We start from the raw sequence: 23807 nt of genomic DNA, 5'->3' as shown, positions 1-23807 counted from the left end.
ACTGCCATTCAGCATGATCAATTTTTTTTCTATTTACTTTGTGCACAGAGTATACAAAGAGAATACCCTTGTAATCATTTCTAAATAGTGTAACTGGTCAGTCAATTCTTCCTTAAAGAAAAGATTGGGCTCATACGTATGCAACGTATCTTGGAAAACGAATAAGTTGTTCATACAAGAACATAATATTCAGAAGCTATATGATACAGTGGCCCGATAGTAATAGGATTTAGCATATATATGAGGAGCAAGTGAAACGAATAAATGCCAAGTATGGCTCAGATATCTTGATAAACGAAATAGTCAGAGATGTCTCCTTCTATGCGTTACACATATGAGAAAAGAATGATACCCCCTTCAAGGGTATAAAAAGGATGCATAAAAAGCGATATAAAATACTCTGCTATATCGAAAGGAAATACTCTTAGATTTCTAAACAAACTAAATCATATATGGTGATCAAATGCAAAGTATAATAATATAACATAACTATAATAATATAAAATATAAATTGCTTAACTAAATTAACATTTTTGGAATATTTAGTTGTAACATTTAATTATTATATAACTAACAATGACAACTTGAAGACAATATATGCAGGGCATAAAATTGATAAACATATAAACAGATATTTGCCGAACACATGATTTGTTTAGAATACAAATGCATTTATGTATAGGTTGTAGAATATTAATATTTAAGTTATTCCCTTGTTATATATAACATAAAACCTCTCTAATATTGTATTACTTATAATATTCTAAGCTAATATTCGCATGCCGCTGATTAAATAAAAATCTTACAATTACAATATGTTAAACTAAATATTGCTAAAATCACAAAGATTTCCAGGGGAAAGCGTCATGGTCACAGTATAAATGATTCGGATGCTACAAATCACTTTAATAAATACATATAACATATATATTTAGTAAGTAATCAGCCGAATTCAAACCCTAAAACATCATCCATGCCATAGTCAAACAGACGAAAGTCCTCCTCATAGATTTCGTACAGATGCCGTATGGCGCCAATAGGCAGTGGATCAAAGTATTTGCGCAGATTGGCGCGCGTGCTGGACGGCTTGTGGCCAGTGGGGAATGTCAAGTTCTTGGCCCCCGCCAGATACAGCGCCAAGGCGGAGTCATCCAGTAAGGTGTCGTATTTGCCTGCAAGGGAAATATGATTGTTTAAAAAATGTGTCATCTGAGTGTTCCATTATGTGACTTACCCACAACGTTGTACTTCATGACACAGGGATTGCACAGTTTGGCAATGACCTCCCAGTGCTCGTTGTAGTCCGTTTGGTTGGTGCGACTAAGCTCCGGCGTCAGCAAATACTGCACGAACTCGCCAAACTGAACATCGTTGCCCTGATTAAGGGACTCGTTGCTAGCACCGGGGCGCAGCTCTCGCACAATTTGACGACCCACACGAGACTGAAAGTACCGTGCGCTAGGCGAGCAACCCTCCAGCTTATTGCGATACGCGGAGAGCAGCCGCTCAAATGGATGCCGTACCAGAATAAAGCGTGTGTACTCTTCGCTGAGCACCTGGGCGCGGTCCTCCTCGTTCAGATCGTAGAATTTGGTAAACATGCCCACCGAATGCGCCAGTGACCCAGGTATCTGCAGCGGATCCGTGCCATTCTGCCACTTGCCCGTCAAGAGCATCAGCACCCGTTTCCAGTTTGTGCAGGCCACCTACACGAGCGAAAGGGAGAATCGTGGAAATAAAACATTTTGTTTAGTTCAAGTTCTGTTGCAATTTCAACTAAATAAACAATAATTCGAATGAGGCCACAAAATGTATTTTCTGGTTTTCCTATGAATTATGTTTACCTCTAAACAAGAACATTAGAATGTTGTCTGTCAGTGAGTCAGAATTTGGGCTCTATCTACTTTAAAGGAATTCTTTTGAAATCGACTCAACGATAAGCACGGCAAGCGCTAGCATGGATTCCATATCTCAACATAACAGTTGGCTATTTTTTATTATCGACAAATACATGTCGGGGCTTTAGGTGATATTTTCTGTATATTACAGCGAATTCTTCCTTCTCTACAAGATGGCGGGCAAAGGATATTTTCGAAAAAAAATATATGTATATAGTCCGGATTTCATGAGAATTATAGACACTTGACAAGTAAATCGGCGAATATCTAGCAAAGTAACAATTCGAAAACCTGTTTTATTTTAGCTTAGCTTCCGCTCCGTCAACTTATTTATGTATGCATGCAATTTGTCATAAACAAAGAGCCGGCAACAAAATATATAATGTACATGTAGATATGATTACAAAATACTTTTTCAATTGGAATTTGAGCCGACTGTGCAAAGTGAGTTGAACTTTAATTATAGAAAGTAAATAATGAGCAAGCAGAGTGAAATGTGGAGAGGGTAGTTGGCATATTTTATTATGATGAAAATAAAATTATAATTGCGAACAATGCGATCTACTTGACTCAGATACTCGGCCAAACACTTTTCTCTTAACTGCCAATGCTAATGAATTGCAATTTACGCCAAGATTTATGTTTAGAAAAAAATGCGATTTAATTGCTGCATGCGAGTATTTCAAAGCACGCTGAGAGCCGGCCACTTAGCTAATCAACTATAACTAAGCAGCCACAGCCACAATTACAGCAACAACAAATCAACTAAACATATAAACATTTCGCTTAGGCAGGGCAGACCGACCGACAATGTCGAGTGTAATTAAACGCTACAAAAGCATTTCAAATCACAAAAACAAACAATTTTCGTATACACAACACACAGGAAAAACTACGGGCCGAGTGGTGCTGCTGCTGCCACAGTGGTGCGCAGCCTGCCACGGGCCATCAGCCTACACTTGAGCGTTGTCAGGCTGTCAGATAAAACTGAAATATCCACCTAAACAAAACATATTGAAACGCTGCAGACTCAAACATAGCTGCGTAAATGAAACATTGTCGGTGGTTTAGTTTACGGTTCGAACCAGCTTCCTGCCTGGAAAGTGTTGCTTCAGCTGTGCTTATTCAAATATGTTGGAACTATATTGGGAATCCGGGCTTGAGCTTCATAATAAAGAAGATTTAGAAGTTAAAACCAACTCCCGCCTTAAGGTTCGGCTCGTTTCTGTTAACCCAGATTTGGGTTCGAACCGGTCGCAACCTATCATAAATTAAATTAATTACATATTGATTAATATTTATTGAAATTTGCATCTCTATATTAAGAGTTAACAACATATTGTTAGAGATTGTCAGAACCCTAAAAGTTCAGCAATTATAATCTCGTATGGAAAACTAAGCTTTGGTTCAAGTTTTTGGGATCGACTGTGCTTTATGCAACTAATCGGGCCTCCTAAGTTTGTGTTTACCAATAGACAGCGATCCACTGTGCATGACACAGGTAACAACGAATCGCGGCAAAGGTTCAGGTTCAGCGTTTTTCGAACACAATGCGCATACGTTAAAATTATTTGCAATACGTAAGCGATCATAAAATACAATTTTACACAATTTCTTTTGGCTATAAAAGGCACATTAAGCACTACACGCGATGGTCGCATAAAAAGCTCAGCTGTACAGTCGACAGTGGGGTTAATAGCACACAAATACGAATTCGTGGAACGCGGTCAGGTAAAAGCGCGCTAAGTTTTACCCAAAGGCATGAATTGCCCCCCTCAATGCAAGCTGAGATCTCGTTACTACGCCTCTGTCGAGTTGTAAATGATAAAAGAAAAAGAAATGATCGCGAGCTTGTCATACAACACGATACGCCCACTTTGGCAATCGATTCGTACCGCGATTATCAATGCGACAGGTGAACGCGTTGGTCTTTCTCTACATTTTAACCATAGAGTACTGTTACCAACCTCATAGCGAAGCACTCATTAATTAGCTAATTAAAATACGATCTGTGATATATGAGAGCTATTCTAAGCTATTTTGTTTGGTGCTAACTATATGGAATTTAAGCCTTATAGGGGGTATTATAATGTGTAAGGCATTTAAGAAGATGTCGGCTGTCCCATAAAGTATATATCGCTGATCCGTCTTTATGTTACAGGCAGTGCATATGTCGGAACAGGCCAGATCAAATTACTTTATCATATAGTCATATGAGTGAAAAGTATCTGGAACGCACGATAAGACATATCGTATCAATATCGGACTACTATAAGGCTCTGTACGCTGAATGAATCTAAAAATGAGTGTGGAACATTTGGTGGAACTACTATATTATATGACTTCCCTAGGAACTATCACATGGAAGGAAAGTTTTTGTATATGTGTGCAAGGGTATTCAATCTTCGACATGCCAAAAGTGAGTTTATCGTGATATTCACTAGTTTTAAGTCAAATGGATGTTGTGTCCCTACGATAACTTCCTCCGAAGTAGCGAAAAACCGTGTTTAAAGCGATCTCACATTATTTCCTACTGGACAAGTTTCCTCTTTGCAACTTTTTAAGATGTTCTCCTAATTTTAGGGAATATTTAAAGGTGCACATCATAAGTTCGTTTATTAGCAGGAAAACTGCCATTACACGAATATATCTCGACACAAGAATACCAGAAACTCAATTTGAACAACAATTGTAACATAAAGAAGAAAAAAGGTGTCGAACTCACAAAGTGGCGCCACAACCAAGAGGCATACGTCATGGCACGGCATGGCCCATTGGGTATTACTCAACAGCCGCAATCTGAGCACCCCACCTGCCTGCACCACAAGCAAGAGCTCATTATGTTGGGCGAGGGTTCAAAGTGCGTCGGACACATGAAACACGAAGCTATTTATATGTCGCACCTTCAACAGGTGAGCAATTCGGTTTTGTTGGCTGGTTAATCTAATCAAATAGTTCGTCTAATACTATATCATAAGTTGGTATTTGATAGCAAGTGGCAAGTGGAGGAAATGGTTTTTTGTTTTTTTTTTTTTTTTTTTTTTTGAGAATTCCACATGCTGCTAATTTGCTTCAATTGAATTAGTTTAGTTACGGTCTAGATTCTTATCGAGCGCGTTATTAAAATCGAAATTTAATTAATAAAGGCAAAAACTTTGATAATCCCCAATGGACGTCATTAAATTGGCCCATTGGGACGCGCAGATAAGGAAAAGTGTATCCCAATTAGAATATTCGCTGATCTAATCAACGTGCCTTGCTTATCGATCAGACGAGCAGACAGTCGAGAAGACAACCACTTTAGCATTCGATCTGACACACTCAGAGACAGCTCTTGCGTGTTTTTGAACCCATGCAAATTGCTCAGCAATTCTACAACAAATTACAAAACACTGATAATAATAGCTTATAATTGTCGGAGGCTCCACTGAAACGCAGTTTGCATATATGGAGAATATAAGGTGAACTCGAACTCAGATATACTCTGTAAGCAATTTAAGGTAAGCTGTGTGGAGGATTAAATTTATTTGGGTTTTTTGAACATTTTTTGAATTTTGAATATCGTTCAGAAGTGAGCAACATACAAGATTTTAGTTTAACTACCTTTCTTTATTGATTTAAAACTTACAAGCAGCTCCAAAGTTCTCTAAGGTCAACTCTGAATACAATGAATATATTTAATTTCATTTTTGTGGATTAAGATTTAATCGAACCGCATCTGAAAGTGCAGCAGACCCTGCATTCGCACATTTTGAAAGCAAAGTGCATGTGCGGATTAAACCCAGTCTACACTTAATTTACAAGGTATATAAATGCATTTATGGCTATATAATTTATAATTACACAGAGGTTTATGGAAGGTTATATGGTTATCTACGCCAGTACTATGGAAATTGACTTCAATAACAGACATGGCGTCGAATAGCCAAGCAAATCAAAGATTGACATAGTCTCTTGATAAGCCTACCAAGTGGTGCGGGATTTAGACAAGCAATCAGCTTGTACCACTTATAGTCAGTCTTGTTGTCTGGTCAAACTCGTCTGGTGAAAGCAACATAATCACACGAAATCGATTGAACAATAATCATGCCACATGTGGCAAGAATAAACAACAGTCCAACAGTGTGAGGGGCCGGTCTGAGCTGTTGTGGTTGCTGTGGCGCTGCCTCCGGGGGAGCATCAAATGTCAGCAGGCCAGTAAAAGAGAAAACGTGGAGCAAAAAATAAAACGAGTTTATTTCATGTGTGGATGAGAGGCATTTGACAAAGGGTCGCAGCACGCTGGACGGCCGCAAACGGAAGGGAGCTAAACCACACATGGCGAACCGGGCAGTCAGAATAGAACATATATAAAAAGTGTGTTCTAGTTGGCAATGCTCGACCATGAGATACCCTGTACCCCCCCAGACCGTCAATTCGAGCTACATTCAGTTCAGTAAAACATTATACTTTTTTGTGAACATTCGGGAAATAGGAGAATTTTTTATAAACTGAGTAAGTCATACGAACATTTTGTTTTTGGTCTTGTAATCTTCTAGATATACCTAATCGATTTTATGTTATAGGGTAATCATGTCCGGATCGACTCTGGCACTTTATTAGATCAAAGCTCCTTATTTCTGCTTGTTACATAAATTTGCACCTAACTATTATACCCCTTGTATAAACTTCCAATTGACACAGGGTATACAAATAAAATTCTGAAAATTTCGTTTTCAGTCAGAAAAGTTTTGTGTTCAAAGCTGACGCAGCGAATTAATTGAAAAGGTTAAATAAGTATAAAGAGAGGTGGGTACCTTGGGCACATAGCAGTAGAGCAGCTTGTGCTCCTTATCCACAATCATATGATCCATTTGCAGCTCGGTAAGATCATCCACAGTTTGCCTGTTGGCCTCCAGCAGCTCACACTGTCGCTGCATGAACTCCTGACGCTGTATGTTGATCGTTTGAGTGAGTTCCAGGCTATGTTTGGTGATTTTGACATTGTTGTTGTTGCCATCCTCAAAAGCGGCAGCTGCCAAGAGCCGCATAAAAGTGTAAAGCAGCAGAATGCCAAAAATTTGTACATTTTGATTCATTTTGGTCTTGTAAAGCTCTGGTTTTGGCGAAGTATATAGTTCAGGCTGTTGTTCATTTGGCAACTTTAAATATTTCCTTTTCGATTCGTTTTAGCTCTGCCGCCGGCGACCGAAATACTTGACGCGATGCACAAACTTCAAGTTAGCCCCGTTCTCAATACCCAGCGCCGTTAGAGTCGCGCGTCCGTTGTCAACGTTGTCATCGATCGGCTGATTGGTGTCCACGTTGAACAGTGCAAAGCAGCGCCATAGAAACCGCCAAGAGACCAGCGCGCGATGTTGGTGCCCGTTGCGCAGCGCCGAGTTAACTAATTCGCCACTGGAGCGCGGCATGGCTTCAGCTCCAGCAGATCCCACAACCTGTTGTCTGTCACTATCTTCGGCCCGGCCAGCGGCGTCTTCGGCTACCTCACGACGTTGTTCGCGTTGTCTTCGTTTCAATTGAGCGCACGAGATCGTGGCGATCGCTTTTTTCAGTTGGGCAATCGTCGGAGAGCGCTGATGGAGCTGAAATATCAATGAGAATGCACAGTGTGAGAAATGGAGAATGTTAGAATTTTAAAGTTTTGGATTAAGAGTACTGCAAATTTAAAAGCTGGTCAAGCACATGAAAACCCTCGGATATATTTCCATATAATATGGTTATATTAAGGGATTACGAATACAGGAATATCTAATTACGATTCTCACCGGTAATTTAATGGAAAAATGCATGAACATCGTATTGCAAGTTGTGGGAACTTTTTTTCGGATAACAAAATAAATTTATAATATGTAATGGGGATGTCAGACTCGAAGTTTTACCACAATATAAAACAGTTTGTATTCAAATAATCAGCATGAACTTATTTCTCTTCACTTTTAAATTCTTATTTTCATTGTTCCACTTTTCAAATGACGCTGTTTACATGAAAATGAAATAGTGTTTACATTAACGGCGAAAATTTCACCAGCGTCTACAAAAGAACCTTGCGAATTGGACATTAATCAAATTGATGGATCGAAAACGACTACATATATATGTATATATGTACATATTCAATTGAATGGCAATCGGGTGCAAACAGCTGCGCGCAAGGTAGCTGGGAGTTGTGGGGTCAATTGAGAGCTTCCGACTCTGAACAGCCTACCAGTGTTGCCAATTGCCGCCGCTTCAGAAAAGTAACGGATTTCATGTAAAAAGAGCTTCGTGAAATGTAAGTGTTATTGTTTTAGCTTTTTTGAAATTGCTAGCAAAAAAATTAACACTCTGTGGCTGACGTTTTCCGAAAATGGCTAAATTTAGCTACAAAATAGCTGCATTACCTCAATGTCGAGCGTGCTAAGTCCGTCGCGTTGCACGTGGATCGATGTTGCGCGGCCCTCCGCTTTGGCAATCTGTAATTATGAAATATACATAAAACAGTTAACGGTAACATCAGCTGCCATAACATTTGTTCTGGCCATCAATTAGCAGCTCCACCGGAGTAGGTCACCCAACAATTGATTGTGACGAAAGCGAGGCAGCGTGCTAATTGAGTTGCCGATCGGACAGTAAGGTGGCGCTTAGTGCGCGAATATTGTGACGTCACGGGATCACAGTTTGTGCTCTGAGAATGCTGCTTGTTAAGCACCACCTTAATGTTCGTTTCTCTTGCTGTTAACTTGCCTGGCCCAAAAGTTCAGCTGCCGTGGGATCGTGGGGCACATCTGCCAGCTCTTCGAACTCGGACAAAATCTGCCGTAACTCTTGGGAGCTTGCAGCCAACATTACATTATGCTCGGCTCGCTCAAAATCAGTTCCTAAGCGATCTAAAATTGCCCTTGATTTAGCGTGTTTTTTGCGCTTTGGTTGTCGCTGTTGCATGCCCGCCAAGTTGCGCGCCTCTCTAATTGCTTTCCTCTGCAAATTAATGGGCATTCTCTTTAGCCTTCTGCGTTTAACCGCAATTCGACGTCGTTCTCGTAATAAATCCATTTTACTGCTTTAATCAAAACACAGTAACAGCTGCAGGCAGTAATTTAATGTCTTCCTTTACAATCTTAATAATTGTATATATTAGAAAGAGCACTACACGAATTTCCAAAACACTTCAATCAACTTTTAATTTTCAATAGCGTCTGGTCATTCACACGTTGCGGGTACAAGCAAACAGCTGTTCGGAATCTGAGTGTGACCATAAACCAAATCATTTATTCACCACTTACTCAATTTGTTCGCAAGCGCTCAGTTCCGCGTATACTTTGCTCAAATTTGCGTTTCAAAAAGTTTTAGTCAATTGAAATCGAACAAAAGTAAGAAATTCAATATATTAAAATTGATAAAGTGGGTAATATTCTCTGAGTTCTCGAACTTCAGAATTCCAAAAAAAAAAGAAATGAATGGAACACATTTCTACATAAGCCGCACACACGAAATCACACACGAGCTTAAACATCTGGTTTCGAGTCATCAAAAAGCAACCCAAGTAGGACTATTCACTTAGAGAACTATCTGAAATGCCATAATGTTTTATTATATTGCCTGTATATGTAGCCGACATGGTGTAGTGGTAATCAATTCAGACCTTTTCCAAATTCAAAAATAAATAAATAAGCAATATCATTTTTATATATCAACATTATGTCGAAAGGAAAGGGACCTCTCTCATTGCTGTACAATGGTATAATCAATTCCGTTGATAAAGTGGTACCCCGAGGCGCGCGCCCATTTTGGGAATCACCGGCAGGTGCGTGCACTAATTATTACAAATATTTAATTTCTTATTTAATGTCTGTCATATAGGTCCAAAAACCGTGTTCTTCTGGGCACCTCTGGGCAAGTGGGTGAGTTAGACGATGATTGATCGATTTATTTAATAAAGAGAAGTGTATATGTGTTCTGTTTTTGGATTAAGGCTCTAGTGCTTGCTGGAATTGGAGATCTTTTAAAACGACCGCCCCAAAATGTATCCCTCAATCAGTCGGGCACGCTCGCGATCACTGGGCTAATTTGGTCCCGTTATTCCGTTGTGATCATACCCAAAAACGACAGCCTGCTGTTAGTAAATTTAGTGGTATTTTTAACACAGGGCTTTTTAATTGCCAAACATCTGAAATGGCGAAACGAAAATCCAAAAAATGTTGTCTTCTACCATCCGCACCATTTTATACCACTTTGTGACGACTGGTGGTAGCCACGGAAGATCAATGCGTTTTTAATGACTATGACAACGAAATTGAAGATAAAACATTTTAATATATACATATATACTTGAGTTCTTGTTATTTTATTTTTGACTTTTGCTTGGCAGCTGTCTTACATTACAATAGTTTAGCCCATACAAAATGGAATATACGAAAAACTCTTATTTCAGTTTAAGTGTTTGTTGTATTGCACCTAGCTTAGGTGATATTTCGCCAAGCTAGGTTGGGTCCTCAGGCTTTGTCGCGGACAAACGTCAAAGGCGGCTTTTTTGAATAATGCTGCTCGTCATACAAAAAAAAAAGTATCAAAACTCAAGCTTATCACGTCTGCCATGAATTATGTAATTCATTCTACAAATACAATCGGTAGGACGGAGTTTTTACAACTCGAAACTATTTTTCCAAATTTAAAAATAGAACCTTTACATCATGTCGAAAGGAACAGGACCTCTTTCTAAATTATACAACCTGATAATCCATTCCGTTGATAACGTTGTGCCCCAAGTGGCAAGGCCCTTATGGGAAGCTCCGGCAGGTGCGAATTTCCAAGAGTTTCGCTAAACAACCACTAATTCAAAGCCTTTACCTTTACCATTTAGGTCCAAAAACAGTTTTCTTCTGGGGGCCTTTCGGTAAATGGGTGAGTTTGATGAACTATACCAATGCCCTTCAATTTTGATAAGCCAATTCCGTCTGAAGCTCCTCGTTCTTGCTGGAATTGGAGATATCCTGCAGCGACCGCCGCAAAATGTATCCCTCAACCAGTCGAGCGTGTTGGCAGCAACTGGCTTAGTCTGGTCCCGGTACTCCGTGGTCATCATTCCGAAAAACTATAGTCTGCTCTCAGTAAATTTCGTTGTATTTTTAACTCAGGCATATTTAATTGGCAAGCATCTGAAATGGCGTTACGCGAATTCGAAAAACACGGCGTAGCATTAAGTAGATTTTCCCATTTCTCAATTGCAGTAAAGATGATCTGAAAAGAAATCTATTCTCTTGTTTTTTTTTGCGTGCCGCTCGGAAGCTTTACAACTTTTTATTCTTTTTCTTGCGCATTTTGCAATCATCTTGGTTCAAACTCTTAAGTAATAGTATATCTGTATATATTCATTATTAATAAGTAAGGTATTGCACGCCCACTTTAGTTGTTGTTTGTGGGCGTAGGCTTTGGGCATGTGACTTAAGATAGTTTGAAATTAAAACTTAAACTGAACTAAAATCGAGAAAATTCGCTTATAGTATATACAAAAATGTTATCGGCTTGGGTGCTGGCATCGCTGAGTTCTGGTTCTGTTTGGCCAACGGCGTTGCGCACAAGCCTCGCTCTGATTGGTCGTCCTGGCGTCTTGCGTCCTGCAAAGGGGTGGGGAGGCCAATGCGCTGCCTGCAAAGGAGGCTTCGTTCGTGCAATTGTCTTGCCGCCAACTCGCTCGAGCCGGGCTGAAACGAGCACCGCATTGCAGTTGGCAAACAGCCTGTGCAAGTCACGAAGCACATACACACACACACAGACACACACACACTTGGGCGCACACAACTGCAAATAGTTTTTGCTGTGCAAACAGGCGTATGCGTGATTTATTATCAACGATTTTTCCCATGCGCATGTGAGCGCAGCAATCAAATTCTATTTGCCTGTGTATGTGTGGCCTTGTATATGTGTGTAGCTGTGCGCCTGTGTGTGTGTGTGCGTGTGTGAGCTTTGAACGTTTGCCAAGTGCATTACGCTGCCTGCTGCCGACTTGAACTTTTAGCCGCTGCGCTGCCATTGGTTGGTCAGACCTAGGACCAGCTGCAGCGGCCGTAGCTGCCAATTGGCCAACGAGGCTCCTTTAACGCATCGCTGCAAAGAGAGAAAGAGAAAGAGAAGCGGAAAGGGTGAATATAAGTAAGAAGGATGTGCATAAGCATGCTCACAGTCACACTTTGGCTCCACGAGAGAAAAATAAGTAAACAAAATAGATGTCATATGATATAAGAATTTCACAGGTTATTGTTATATAAAGAAAACTTTCTAGAAACAAAAACATCCTCTTCAAAAAAAGAACGAGCGAGATGACGAACTATGGCTCTAATTAATAGGATAAAAATAAATAAAAGAAAATAAATGTATACATGAAATAGGAATTTTATAAGGAAGACCCAATGTATTTTCAAGGTTCTGTTAACTTAATATGAACACACAAAAATAATTAATACTTTTTGGTTTAATCTTTTATTTTTTAGGAATTTTGTCGGTTCGTGTTTTATTTGCTTGATTCATCAAATGAATATTTCTTTCTATACCAATGACTAAAACGTAAATATTTTCTACTCATTTGCAATTTGTTTTTCCTTTGCTCGTGTTATTGTAATTTCTTGTTTTCAAGTTTTCAAGTTAGATATATGTTTAACATTCATTCAATTATGTAAGTCTTTAAGATTGTAACGCTTGGATGGACACACCCCACCCAAGAGATATAACTGCATCAAATACGTCATGTTTTTTGGACTTCTCAGCCCTCATCTGGCTTGGTAAGGGAAACATAATGGGCGGGGGGAGGAGGGCTCTTAGACCACAACGCAACGATGGGAATGGGCGCTTGCCAAGATGGTAGGTTGCCAAAATCTCGAGAGATTTTCTCACGCTCGCTTCCAAAGAATCTCAGTGGCAATGAACTTTTCTCGCTCTCAAGTTCTGTTGTTGCGTAATGCTGCTGCGTGCTGAGGAATCTTGGCAGCCGTCCTGGGATTTCCCCAAGCACACACATACACACACACACACATGCAGTCTCACACGCACACTAACTACTTCTACACTGTAATTAAAGCGCCACCTGCCGCGTTGGCGCGTAAACAAATTTGGACTGCATAATTTATGATCATGGAGTTTTGCCAATAAGTTTCTGGATGAGTAGACAAACTGTCTGCCAAGGAAAATTCTGGGCCGTCGATCTTGCCCCTTCCGCCCCCTCTCTTCATCTTGCTGCTGTTCAGCTCGGTTAGTTAACTGAGGTCAGGGCTGCTGACGCCATTGGCCCCGGAACTGTGCTATTGAACAGCTGCCAATTGTGACCACTAGATATTTATCCATTCCAGGCAATTCCTCAAGCCACCCACCACCACCAACCATCTACGATCTACCATCTTCGCACAGAGCGCACGTGTTAATTATGTCTTGATTTATTGACTCTCGAAAAGGGCAACAATTGCCCCTAATTGCCAATTGAACAGCTGCTCAGTTGTTCGCCACTTAATTTACGACTTTAGTCAGGTTTCTAATAGATTATTATTGAGTATAGTGGGTAAATAAAATCTAAAAGACTGCCGCCTATACATTATGCATCTCTTCTGTGTGTGAGTCAAAGTGCTTGCCTAAAAATAACAGCGTGTCAAACATGACAGGAGTAGTTTTCTGGGCGGTCTGTGGCACGCGTTACGCAACGCATGCCACAAAGGCAAAGTGTTTACTCGACAATATTCACTCGACAATGTTCACACCATTTGCTGCTTGCATGTGTATATTTGAAAGTAGATTCAACTCATGTCATCCAATAGAATGCTTAGAAGCTAAGGCAAATTACATTTTTCGACGATTTTTTGTTGTAAAAGTGGACATAGTAAATGCTACTCATTCGGGCTGAGCTTTTAGCTTTAAGTTAGCATAATTGTGTACAGAAGGGGATGTACAATGCGCCAAAAGCTTTAATGTGCTTTCAAAATTGCTTAGCTTGAACAAGTTCTTATCTTCCCCAAGGACTTTGCAATCCAGTTCTGGAATTCATAGTCCATTGATAGAACATTTAGACAGGTTAATTGTTGTCAGTTAATGTATTGAAATAAGTTAAAAGCTTTCATGTGCTTTTGACTTGCTTGCTGTTATTCGATTTAGCTTCCAAAAGTGGCCCCTTTCAAAGAGGGGTTTTCGTATTAACACAAGTTTTGTAGTACAGAACTATATTAAGTTATTAAATGTGGTTTTGGGTTGTAGTACTTAAGTATCTAAGGAAGAATGTAAATATGTTTAATTAGTATTAAAATAATTTTGATAATTTTGTATGAAACCTATTTAGTTAAGCATATTTATTTCACTTCAATTATGATTCTTAGATACTATATTCAGTTGGGTAAATGTGCTTTCAAGTTGACTTCCAACAAAATGTAAGTATAAAAGTATATTTAACCTTAAACATTTTAAAATGTTTTCTTTTCATCCAAACACAATTTTACCAAATATCTTATTTCATTGCTTAAGATAAAGCTTCTACAAAAGAATTGGTCAATATATTACTTTTGCAATATTAATAAACCCAATAAAATTCGACCATAAAAGTGCAGACCATTTAATATGCCTTTGTCTAACATATTTTATATTGTTAATAAAAACCAGGGTCAATATTATTTAATGCATAATTCTACCCATTTCGCATACCCGCTGTGCATATGTACAAATTGTATATATCATGCTTGGGATCTGTGCTATATAGAATGTTTCACGGACGACGCAAAAAGTACCAAAGGCTTTGACGTTTTAAACAAATTTCGATTTTGTATATTGTTTTATTCTAGTTTTCGTCGCTGTTTGTGAATCGGGCAAAATTTGCTTTTATTTATTTTGCTCTGCAGCTAAAAGCGGATTTTTTGTTTCCCCAATTTTCTTGGGGCTTTTTGTTTTTGGGTTGATTTTCGATTTTTCTCGCTTGTTTGTACATTTTTCATTTACCTTGCTATTTTCGGACACACTTGACGGGAGCGAAGATCGACAAGCAAAAGGCACGGACCAAAAATTGCGCAGAACTGTCGCCAGAAGGCCCTTATATACCACATAAGCAGTACATGCTCGCATATACCCAATACATCTTTTATATATAAATAGTATTCGGACTGCTCCTGATGTTATATACTGTCCGCCGATCTGCGAGGCGAGGCGAGGCGGGGCGAGGCGATGACGCGCAATTGACGCGGGCAAAGACGCGTTGAAAACGCGCGACTATCGTCGCTGTCGCGTCTATTTTCGTATATCACATAGAAAAACAGATACAGATACAGATGCATACACAGAGATACATATAGATACATACATATAGAGATATATAGAGACGGCTAGGATTGTTTGTGTATTTCGCCTAATCTATTTCAGTGCTTCATCATTTTGTTAGTCGTTCGGTTTTTGCATTTCTTTATTTTCTTTTTTTCTTCGCTATTTGGTTTTTCATCAAAAATGTATTTTGTCTTTGGGATTTGTCTGTTCTGTCTATAGGACGGCGGCACAAATTGTAATTAGTGCTAGTTTTTCTAGTTTTAATTAGAATATTTCTTATTTTGCACGTATACCTTGAAGATGCCAATGCGATGCAGTAAGACAGAAGCTGTCACTTTCAAATACGAGAATTGTTCATTAAATACTAGATACGAGCATATATACACACATGTGTGTACATATGTATCTTAATTACGAGCATTTATACACACACACACGTGTGTACATATGTATCTCAGCATATTAATTGTCGTTATTATGGTCTTAAAAATCTTGTGTGAAGTGACTAAAAAGAAATCACAATCATATACACAATTTAAAAACTAAAACATTGGCTATATCTAGCAAGCCGAAGAGTTAATACCCTATATGCTATATGTATAGCTCTTAAATGCTTTTATATAAAAGCCTTACTTTGGGCGGGCCATAAGATGCTTGCATAAATATTTAAAGAGAATAGTAAACTTTATCTTCATCCTCCGATTCATTTAAGGCTGTGCTTAAAGATCACAATGAAGCTTGTGAGATTCAAGTTTGAGCTTTATGATATAGTTGACCGATCCGGCTGGTTTTGATAATTGCCCTGTGTGCAACAGAAGGACGGATCAGTTCAAGATTAATCTAAAACTCAGACTGACGAACCGATCTGTTGATACTGGTCGGAGATTTTGATAATAGGGTCGGATATATCTCTTTTTATTTGACAAAATCACCATGCCTTGTTCAAGGGTATAAAAACGGAATGTGTGCTGAGGTATGGATTAATGAGAAGATTGCTTAAGATTTTGCTTGACAGGAACTAATCAAAAAATAATATTAAAACTCAGAAAACGACTTAGGAATGCATTATGTATCTATTATTTTCCTTTAATTTCAATAAGGTAAGATAATTATTTACATAAGAAAGTAAAACACAATGGCTAAGTCTGACCAGTTGGGATTGCTTATTAGCGCGAAATTGTGAATGGCTAATAAAGTGATGAGAAATGTCAATTCTATAGGAACTGGCTTGATACCAAGGAAAAACGTTTAAGTATTATTTATAAGTAATAAAATTCCACAGAAAACACACAGTTTTTATTATGACACGGAATAAATCGTTCAAATGAAGATCGAACTTTCTTTTACGTAAATAAAACTAAAATTTTTGTCAAATAATTTTTGCACACAAAAAAACGAAAAACAAAAGCAACAATCTATGTGATTTATGTGTGGCAAAAGCGTAAAATTTGTGTTTTGGTGGCAAGTTCCATGGTGGTAGCTGCAGCCCCTGTGGACTCCGTCAATGGGAAAGCCACAAGCTCCAGTCAACTAAAGGGATATTGTGCGGGACGGCAACTTTCTCGGACAACGACGCGTCAACAACTGAGCAGCTGAATGTCAATCAAAACAAATAAACAAATGCGAACAACAATAACAACAACGAGAACAACTATCAAATAGAAAACTGAGGAAATTGGCAAACAGAACTTGAATATTAACTGCTGCCAAAACGGCGTGCGGCCAAAAACACAAAAAAAAAAATAAAAAACAAAAAAAAATAGAAAATGAAAATAGAAATTTGCCTGAATATTGGCCAATAAATTTTACAAGTCGTTGACGATGGCCAACGGATTCTCTTGGTCAAGGTCGAGCCAATCAAAGCGTCATTACACAAATATGTTTGTGTGTAGAAAATACTTATAATCATAATCATGATAATTGGAAACCTGTTGCCAGAGCCAAGTGCTTTTGGCCAATAAACAATCAGGCGCAACAACAACTGATGACGTTGTCAAACTGGGCAACTCGTCAAAAGAAATACAAAAAAAAAAACTCAATGTGTGTTTGTATGCGTCAGCAATTAAAATCATAATGAGAGTGCCAAGTGGCGCCCACCGCCCATCAGTGGCCAGCGGCCAACTCGACACGAGCCTCTCGCATTCCTCACACACACACACGCACACACATACACTCAGGATGCGTCGCTGCTGCCAAGTTGGCAGCCAAACGCAGCTGCGTCTATGTTTATGTTTTGTTGCTGTTGTCGTCGTTGTTGTTTTTGTTGTTGTCTTCCAGTTGTTGGCAATGTGTGCCAATTGAGAAGCAGGAAGTCGAATGTCTTGGAGCTGTACCAAGAAAATGCTGCAGCAGACTTGTAGGCGCTGCAAATTGCAGACAAGCGCTAGACGAATGCGACACCAGGGCGTATACGCAATGCGCCCCCAACCGAATGCGTTGCCAGCAGCAAAATGTTCAAGCCTCATGCATAACAAATAAATAACCCGGCATCATTACAGAAATATACTGAAAATAATAATAAAAATAGATGAAAAAAAAAACTACAGTCGGCTTCCCTTTTGGTCATCAAAGGATCGCCGCGCCGCACTAATAAGTTTTCAAGAAAATGAAAAATCGTTTGTGCATTTTTATAAGTGCAAAAATATGCAAATCGAGTAAATCATTATGACTGGACAATGGCAGCGACCGCGGCGCAGACAAAGTTTTGTTTTGAAGCGGCGCATAAAAATTTTCGGTGGCCTCAGCTTCGGTTGCAGCAGGCCGAGAGCTGGAGGCAGGTGGCAGGAGGCAAGAGTCACAGGACCAAATAATAATTTGGCGATTTATTTGTTTGTTTGTTTTATTTGCCATGTCTACGCCATGGAAATTATGGCGACTGACTTTTGCAACCCAAAACATAATTTCAACAGACATTGCGAATGGCACTTGGTAGCTGGACGATGGGGCCAGGGTGCAGTGGCAACTGAATATCATTCAAAAGAAATAAGAAACTTTAAGAACTGTCAAATTAATTGAACAAAAAAATTATTGAATTTATCAATTGATCAGCTAAAGCTTTATCTTAAAAGATTCTTGCTGACCTTATCAATTATTTTCTGAATAGATTCGTGCATAAACAAGTAGCATATCTTTCTTCTTCTTACACCACAAGCTGCAAACTTTATAATGCAGCTTCTTCTTCTCTTGACCCCATACAATGTACGATAAGTGCATTCTTGAATAACCCGAACGTCTAAAGTTTAATCCTTATGATAGGTGAAGGCTGTAAAATTGTCTTAAAAAGTGTATATATAAAGCAAAGCTATAAGTGATTTTGCTTTTAAATTTCAGGCAAACATGGGAGGTGTCTTAAGTTAAATATTCTACGAGACAACGTTCTAAATTTGGTGGCTCTAGCTATTATAAGCTGCCAGCTTTCCATCTGGAAAGCTAATATGTATATGGATTTTAATCAATTGCGTAACACTAGGACAAGCAATTATTAAAAATAAACTAGATCATAAAATGTTGAGGTCTCAAGATTGTTCGATATTGAATATTCTTATAACATATACGTTAGTATATAAAATAAGCTGTGAGGGAACATTCAAAGCTGTAACTAATCTTAATCTTAATGCAGACATCTAACCTTAACTTGGATCTCGGTCTGCACAGCCGAGTCGATATAGTCATGTCCGTCTGTCTATTCGTCTAATTCTTTGCATAATCATAATAATCTTTGCATAAGTCTGTCCTTTTACAGACAGTACATATGTCGGAACGGCATGGATGGGGATATCATACAGCTGCTTGAGTAATGGTAAGTTGGATATTAACTTCTTATCAGGATCGGACTTCTAAATCATATTATATTTGACAACAGCTTAATATTAAAACTCATCTGGAAAATATCTTCATTCCATACTCAGGTAAATGTATTTAAGAGTAGTTTCATTAAGAACAAGCTGAAGATATCCGTTTCTTCCTGTTTAAAATAAAAACCGTTTGGTTTTTTTTTCGTGAAATAACAAAGAGTCCACTGCAGAAATGTACATTGGACATCTGCACGAAGCAAACATAAAAAACTCTTTAGTTGTATGTGGATTCTCATGCTCAGCTAAATCGTTTATTTCGCAACTATTTGTCACATCGCATGTTCTTTGAGTCACACAGGGAGATTTTTGGGGCGATTCAATTAGTTTTAATTGCTTGTCGTCGCGCGTTGCCTTCGATTTATTTAAAAATGCGCCCGGGTGCCATCAATAAAATCAATGCGGGCCATAAATCTTTGGGCCGTTCATTGAAACGTGCTCAAATGCAAACGGGCTATCGTTTTGGCCAGAATCTCTGTTTTGGCGTCAATGATAAGGACTGGCAAAAGGAAGTGTGAACTCTGGCCGGGGCTGACCAGGACCATTGTTTGTTTGCCGAAGACTGCACGGCGAACATATGCAGGCAGTCAAGAGGAAAGGACACAATGCGCTCGCTGCCAATTTCCGGCCAAAGACAGAAAGACGGGGGCTGGGCGGGCAGCAGGGCCCAAGAATTATTTGCCAGGATGTCCGAAACATTGTTGGTGTCAACAAATTCCTTTTCAGCGAATGCCAAATGCAAAAAAAAAGTTCGACTATTGCCAAAAAGAGCCGAAAAAAGAGAAAATCTAAAATTAATGCGCAAGCATTAAGAAACGAGATGTCCTTTCCGCTGCGAGTCCTGTAGCTGGCCCTTTGCATACCGCGCGCACAATTAAATTTTGTGTTATTTTTGAGCAACTTTTGGTGCCAGCAGCTTCTTTGAGCTAATTTACTGAGTGCACTCCGTTGTTGTTAATTGCTTTAATGGCTCGGAAATTTCAGCCACAAGTCTGAGCTACCAATTCAATAATGATAGACTAGTAGACACTCTCGCAAGATTTTTTACAATTATTTTTTTTATTTTATGTGTCTGTTTTGTGTACTCAGTATATTTTGACAGGTCTTTATGAAGATAAAGAAGAAGCATTTTTATTTTATGCATATTTTTCCCACATATTTCCTATCCAGAGCAATGACCTTACAGATTTTCAACCAGGTCGGTGAGTTTTCTGTGACTGACAACTATAGAAAACTGTTAATGATTGTTATTCAGCAGTAGACCCTGCGTGCCGACTTTATTTGTACAGGGTATACAAGACATGTACAAGTTTTTCTGTATGATATTAATTGAATGTGATTCGCAATTGCGCTCATAAATTAAAGCTTTAAAATTCGAAAAACAAGCGCATGTTCTAGTATTTAAAAATTAATTGGTTAGCATTTGATATGCTCTTTAGATGTTTCCTTTGTTAAATGTTGACCATAAAATAATCACTTTCACATTTAGTGCACTATTCCAAAGTTACATTTTCGGGTTGGGGCTCTTGTTCTGGTTCTGGGCCATATACCATATTTTTGTGTCTAGCGAGTGGCATACTGTGGCAGCTGTGCATTGAGCCAGAACCACATCGGATAAGTAAGTCTAAGCAGGGGTGAAATCTGTGAAACCCGAATAAAAAGAGTAGGGGGCTGGGTGTGTGCCTTACCATTTTTGTAGCGCCTATAAATTGTATGTCTTAGCCGTAAATGTAACGCCCACCCTGCTTCCCCTCACGCCACATGACGCATTTAACATGTTGTCATTTTCTGCTGCATTTTGCTTATTTATGTGGCGCCAGGCTGTTGGTTTTTGGCTTTGAGAACTTGGCTTAAAGGAGAATGGATTGAATGGAAGTGGAATAGCTAAGCATGTGCTCATTTATGGGCTGATCTTCTTATGGTGACAGCTGCCAGGAAAAGGTAGTTGATATGCCATTAAATGTCCTTTTAATTTTAAAATCTTTTGAAAATCTTATATGTTGGTTTCCGTTGAATGAGTTAAACAGTTATCACTTGAACAATTCCTGAAAGTATCATATGCATCAAGTATTCCCTCTTTATCTGCTCTCAAGCTCATTGACATAATTGATTGTGACATTTCTTTAAAAAAGTAAATAACGAAATGGGCTTTTTTGTAGAACCCTATCTCAAACTAATTGGATCTATTTTTAAAAAAACAATGTCCTCTTCAGAAAACATTACTCAAGTAAATATGAAAAGGAGAGAATATGAGAATATATATATGTATATGCAAGATTTTGGGCTTCTGGTTATATCCAAGCTAAGGCATTAGCTTAAGACTGGGACTTGAAAGTATAATAACAGCATTCCGACAATTGAAGGGCACAAATCATAAAAGGAATCATTCTTGAGTTTTTCCAATGTTTGAAATTAATTTGAGAAAATAAAGGCAATGCTTAAGTCAATTTTAGGATGTACAATAGTGAAAATATGTGCAAACAAGGAGATCAGATGGCAGACTAAAGGAATATGGATGCCGAAGACTTAAGTTGAACGAAGATCAGTTCTTTTCAAGTGTTCAAGTGCATATAAGTAAGAGAAAAATATACAAAAAAATGAATTTAAGCAACCATAGGACGGCTTGAATCATTCTTTGCAGTTTTAATTCAAATTCATTGAATTGCCAAACTTACCATTTGTCTAGTAACAGCTCCGTTGTTCTCCTGTTGCTGCTGCTGTTCCACATTGAATCTATGCAAAGATCTGGTCAGGCTTTGAACGAGTCGCTTCGCAACGATGCACAAAACTCGCGCTGATCATTTATTTAAATCTTAACTTTTGTTAGCCATAAATTGTCTACGAGTGCTTTCAGTTACCAATACTAGTACCAATTAACTGCTAATAAGTGTGTGTATATTTGCACAATTGCTTATAGATTGCACTAGTGTTTAGATAATTATTGGGTTATATCATAGTTTGTGGTAATCGATTATATAAGTGGCATGGAAGTATTCAACGCTACGTTTGCTACTCATTTTAATTTTGGTTATATTTATTATATTTGTTTATATTTTTGTTGTAATACGATATTTGAAATATGTTTTATAAAGTTAAGCACTAGTCACTACTTAAGGTTGAGTTTAAGTTTATGTATTTTCTTTATGTTGAATATATATATAATATTTTTGATTTGCTTTTTTGTCACACGCGGCGTATGCGTGATTTTCGTAGCTACCTCTGCGGCTGCCGCCTGATGCGCATCCTTTGAGGTTTCGCACGCGTGTGCATGGCTGACAAATCATTAGCGGCCAGTTGAAACAATGGCGCTTGTTGTTGTTGCTACTGTTACTGCTGCAGTTGCTGTAGTTGTTGCTGCTGCTGCTGCAGTTGCAGTTGGTTCATTCTTTTTTTGTTCTGGGCTTTGCGCCAGTTGCTCCATTGGCGCACGTCGTTTTTGGCACTGGCCGAAAAAGTTGACGGCGCACGTTGGTCAGTTCAAAAGGTTTAGACACACACACGCGCGCACACACACACACACACACATATATAGAGCACAGCGCGTTTTGTTGTTGTTGTTGTTGCGGCGCGACACGTTTTATTTGTTTTTGTTTGTTGTTTGTTGTTGTTAGCTGTATAATCGAGACGAACGCATCCTGCGAAGCGGCCGCTGTTGTTGTTGCTGCTGCCCCACTGCACCACTGTGCCAGATGCATGTGTGTGTGTGTGTGTGTGTGAGTGAGTGCAAGTGTGTGCGAGCTGTCAATTGGCGTCCATTGCGGCGATCTTGGCCAGGGTCAAACCACACTGTTTGACTTGGCTAATCAAACTGCGTCTGCGGCCAAAAAAAATTCCTTGACTGTCATCCTGCGCTGCTTGGCACTGGCTGCCGCTGTCGCTGCTGTTGCTGCGTCGTCATCATCTTGGACCTTTACCATCACCACCTCTTGGCCAGTAATTGCTGTTGTTGGTTGGCTGGCTGGCTTGACTTGGCCTGGCTGGCTGGCTGGCTGGCTGGCTGGCTGGCTGGCTGGCTGGCTGGCTGGCTGGCTGACTGACTTGTTGGTTGGCTGGCCACTTTTCTTGGCTGGCTACGCGTCGCTCAAAAGTCAAAGCCAAAGCCAATCCAAGCGCTGCCCCTGTGCCCTGTGGGCACCAGGCACACCAAAGCCAACACACACATTTCTCGCACGGTGCCCAGTGCCAGTGCCAGAGCCCGAGCCGGTGACTGTGCCAGCTGCCCAGCTGCCAGTTGCCAATTGCCAGTTGCCAGCCTTTTGTTGGCTCACAACACCGACGCTACCAGTTTCTTGGCCAACTGACTGACGACTGCTCGCAGTCAGCCAGCCAGCCAGCCAGCAGCAGCAGCAGAAGCCCTCAGCCAGCGACAGACAGCTGCTGCCTGCGTCGTCGTTGCCGTCGTCGCTGCTGCTGCTTTTTGTGTCGTCATCGTCGCCGCCTACCGCATTTCACCGCCTGCGTCATGCCCCCCCTTTGATCATGGGGCGCCTTTGTCGCGTGCAATTCCAACTGGCTGCGCTCCAAGCGAATCTGCCCCCACCGCACCTGCAGCTTGCAGCGCTCGTTTTGCCGTCGTCTGGCTTCGGTCTTCGGCCACGTCGTGCTCTGCTGCCTGCTCGGCACGCCGTCAGCCAGTTCTCATGCTGCCTTCTGCTCTCTTCGTTCTCTGTTTTCAACGTTTTCCTCTTTTCAGAGGAAAAAGAAAAACCAAATTTTTCGAATTTGGATTTTCACATGTGCGGCTAACTTTTTACCCGCGCAAAATGTTTAGCGGGGGATAGAAGATTTATGACAA

At 39.7% G+C, this 23807-nt stretch overlaps 4 protein-coding genes and 2 long non-coding RNA genes across 8 annotated transcripts; 3 read left to right on the top strand and 3 right to left on the bottom strand.

The window, feature by feature from the left end:
- Positions 1–516: 516 nt before the first annotated feature.
- On the bottom strand, positions 517–7063 carry LOC115763007 (carbohydrate sulfotransferase 11). Its single transcript, XM_030705397.1, has 3 exons — positions 6695–7063; positions 1235–1706; positions 517–1172 (listed from the first exon to the last, which is right to left on the bottom strand). Exons 1-3 carry the CDS (start codon positions 6974–6976, stop codon positions 943–945), a joined length of 984 nt encoding a protein of 327 aa, XP_030561257.1. The 5' UTR covers positions 6977–7063; the 3' UTR covers positions 517–942.
- On the top strand, positions 3885–7153 carry LOC115763010. Of its 2 annotated transcripts, XR_004017848.1 has the most exons (6): positions 3885–3991; positions 4060–4317; positions 4482–4810; positions 5746–6392; positions 6464–6686; positions 7071–7153. It is a non-coding gene; the product is annotated as an uncharacterized LOC115763010 (long non-coding RNA). The 2 variants fall into 2 exon arrangements; XR_004017847.1 differs by lacking the exons at positions 3885–3991; positions 4060–4317; positions 4482–4810 and having other exon boundaries at positions 5453–6392.
- LOC115763008 lies at positions 7044–9057 on the bottom strand. 2 transcript variants are annotated; one of them, XM_030705398.1, is made up of 3 exons: positions 8625–9057; positions 8282–8353; positions 7044–7483 (listed from the first exon to the last, which is right to left on the bottom strand). In XM_030705398.1, exons 1-3 carry the CDS (start codon positions 8931–8933, stop codon positions 7067–7069), a joined length of 798 nt encoding a protein of 265 aa, XP_030561258.1. In that variant the 5' UTR covers positions 8934–9057; the 3' UTR covers positions 7044–7066. The 2 variants fall into 2 exon arrangements, with proteins under 2 accessions (XP_030561258.1, XP_030561259.1); XM_030705399.1 differs by lacking the exons at positions 8282–8353; positions 8625–9057 and adding an exon at positions 7667–7780.
- Positions 9058–9472: 415 nt separating this feature from the next.
- On the top strand, positions 9473–10196 carry LOC115763009 (mitochondrial pyruvate carrier 2-like). Its single transcript, XM_030705400.1, has 3 exons — positions 9473–9684; positions 9741–9781; positions 9853–10196. Exons 1-3 carry the CDS (start codon positions 9579–9581, stop codon positions 10129–10131), a joined length of 426 nt encoding a protein of 141 aa, XP_030561260.1. The 5' UTR covers positions 9473–9578; the 3' UTR covers positions 10132–10196.
- Positions 10197–10488: 292 nt separating this feature from the next.
- On the top strand, positions 10489–11128 carry LOC115763132 (mitochondrial pyruvate carrier 2-like). Its single transcript, XM_030705576.1, has 3 exons — positions 10489–10676; positions 10741–10781; positions 10841–11128. Exons 1-3 carry the CDS (start codon positions 10571–10573, stop codon positions 11072–11074), a joined length of 381 nt encoding a protein of 126 aa, XP_030561436.1. The 5' UTR covers positions 10489–10570; the 3' UTR covers positions 11075–11128.
- Positions 11129–11140: 12 nt separating this feature from the next.
- Positions 11141–22566, bottom strand: LOC115763133. Its single transcript, XR_004017871.1, has 2 exons — positions 21688–22566; positions 11141–11984 (listed from the first exon to the last, which is right to left on the bottom strand). It is a non-coding gene; the product is annotated as an uncharacterized LOC115763133 (long non-coding RNA).
- Positions 22567–23807: the final 1241 nt, after the last annotated feature.

Source organism: Drosophila novamexicana, unplaced genomic scaffold, assembly GCF_003285875.2.
Source record: "Drosophila novamexicana strain 15010-1031.04,08,12 unplaced genomic scaffold, DnovRS2.1 tig00000689-arrow-pilon, whole genome shotgun sequence".
NCBI lineage: Eukaryota > Metazoa > Arthropoda > Insecta > Diptera > Drosophilidae > Drosophila > Drosophila novamexicana.
The sequence above is the reverse complement of the archived record's forward strand: the minus strand, read 5'-3'. Positions and strand labels throughout refer to the sequence as shown.

Excerpts from the sequence above, each read along its gene's own strand:
- LOC115763132 (XM_030705576.1), top strand. The coding sequence starts at position 10,571 with ATGTCGAAAGGAACAGGACCTCTTTCTAAATTATACAACCTGATAATC. Across the intron at positions 10,677-10,740 it reads CTTATGGGAAGCTCCGGCAG|GTCCAAAAACAGTTTTCTTC; the intron begins GTGCGAATTTCC and ends TTTACCATTTAG. Across the intron at positions 10,782-10,840 it reads GGGGGCCTTTCGGTAAATGG|CTCCTCGTTCTTGCTGGAAT; the intron begins GTGAGTTTGATG and ends TTCCGTCTGAAG.
- LOC115763009 (XM_030705400.1), top strand. The coding sequence starts at position 9,579 with ATGTCGAAAGGAAAGGGACCTCTCTCATTGCTGTACAATGGTATAATC. Across the intron at positions 9,685-9,740 it reads ATTTTGGGAATCACCGGCAG|GTCCAAAAACCGTGTTCTTC; the intron begins GTGCGTGCACTA and ends TCTGTCATATAG. Across the intron at positions 9,782-9,852 it reads GGGCACCTCTGGGCAAGTGG|GCTCTAGTGCTTGCTGGAAT; the intron begins GTGAGTTAGACG and ends TTTTGGATTAAG.
- LOC115763007 (XM_030705397.1), bottom strand. The coding sequence starts at position 6,976 with ATGAATCAAAATGTACAAATTTTTGGCATTCTGCTGCTTTACACTTTT. Across the intron at positions 1,707-6,694 it reads TCTACTGCTATGTGCCCAAG|GTGGCCTGCACAAACTGGAA; the intron begins GTACCCACCTCT and ends TCGCTCGTGTAG. Across the intron at positions 1,173-1,234 it reads CATGAAGTACAACGTTGTGG|GCAAATACGACACCTTACTG; the intron begins GTAAGTCACATA and ends TTTCCCTTGCAG.
- LOC115763008 (XM_030705398.1), bottom strand. The coding sequence starts at position 8,933 with ATGGATTTATTACGAGAACGACGTCGAATTGCGGTTAAACGCAGAAGG. Across the intron at positions 8,354-8,624 it reads CAGCTGAACTTTTGGGCCAG|ATTGCCAAAGCGGAGGGCCG; the intron begins GCAAGTTAACAG and ends TCATAATTACAG. Across the intron at positions 7,484-8,281 it reads TTAGCACGCTCGACATTGAG|CTCCATCAGCGCTCTCCGAC; the intron begins GTAATGCAGCTA and ends TTGATATTTCAG.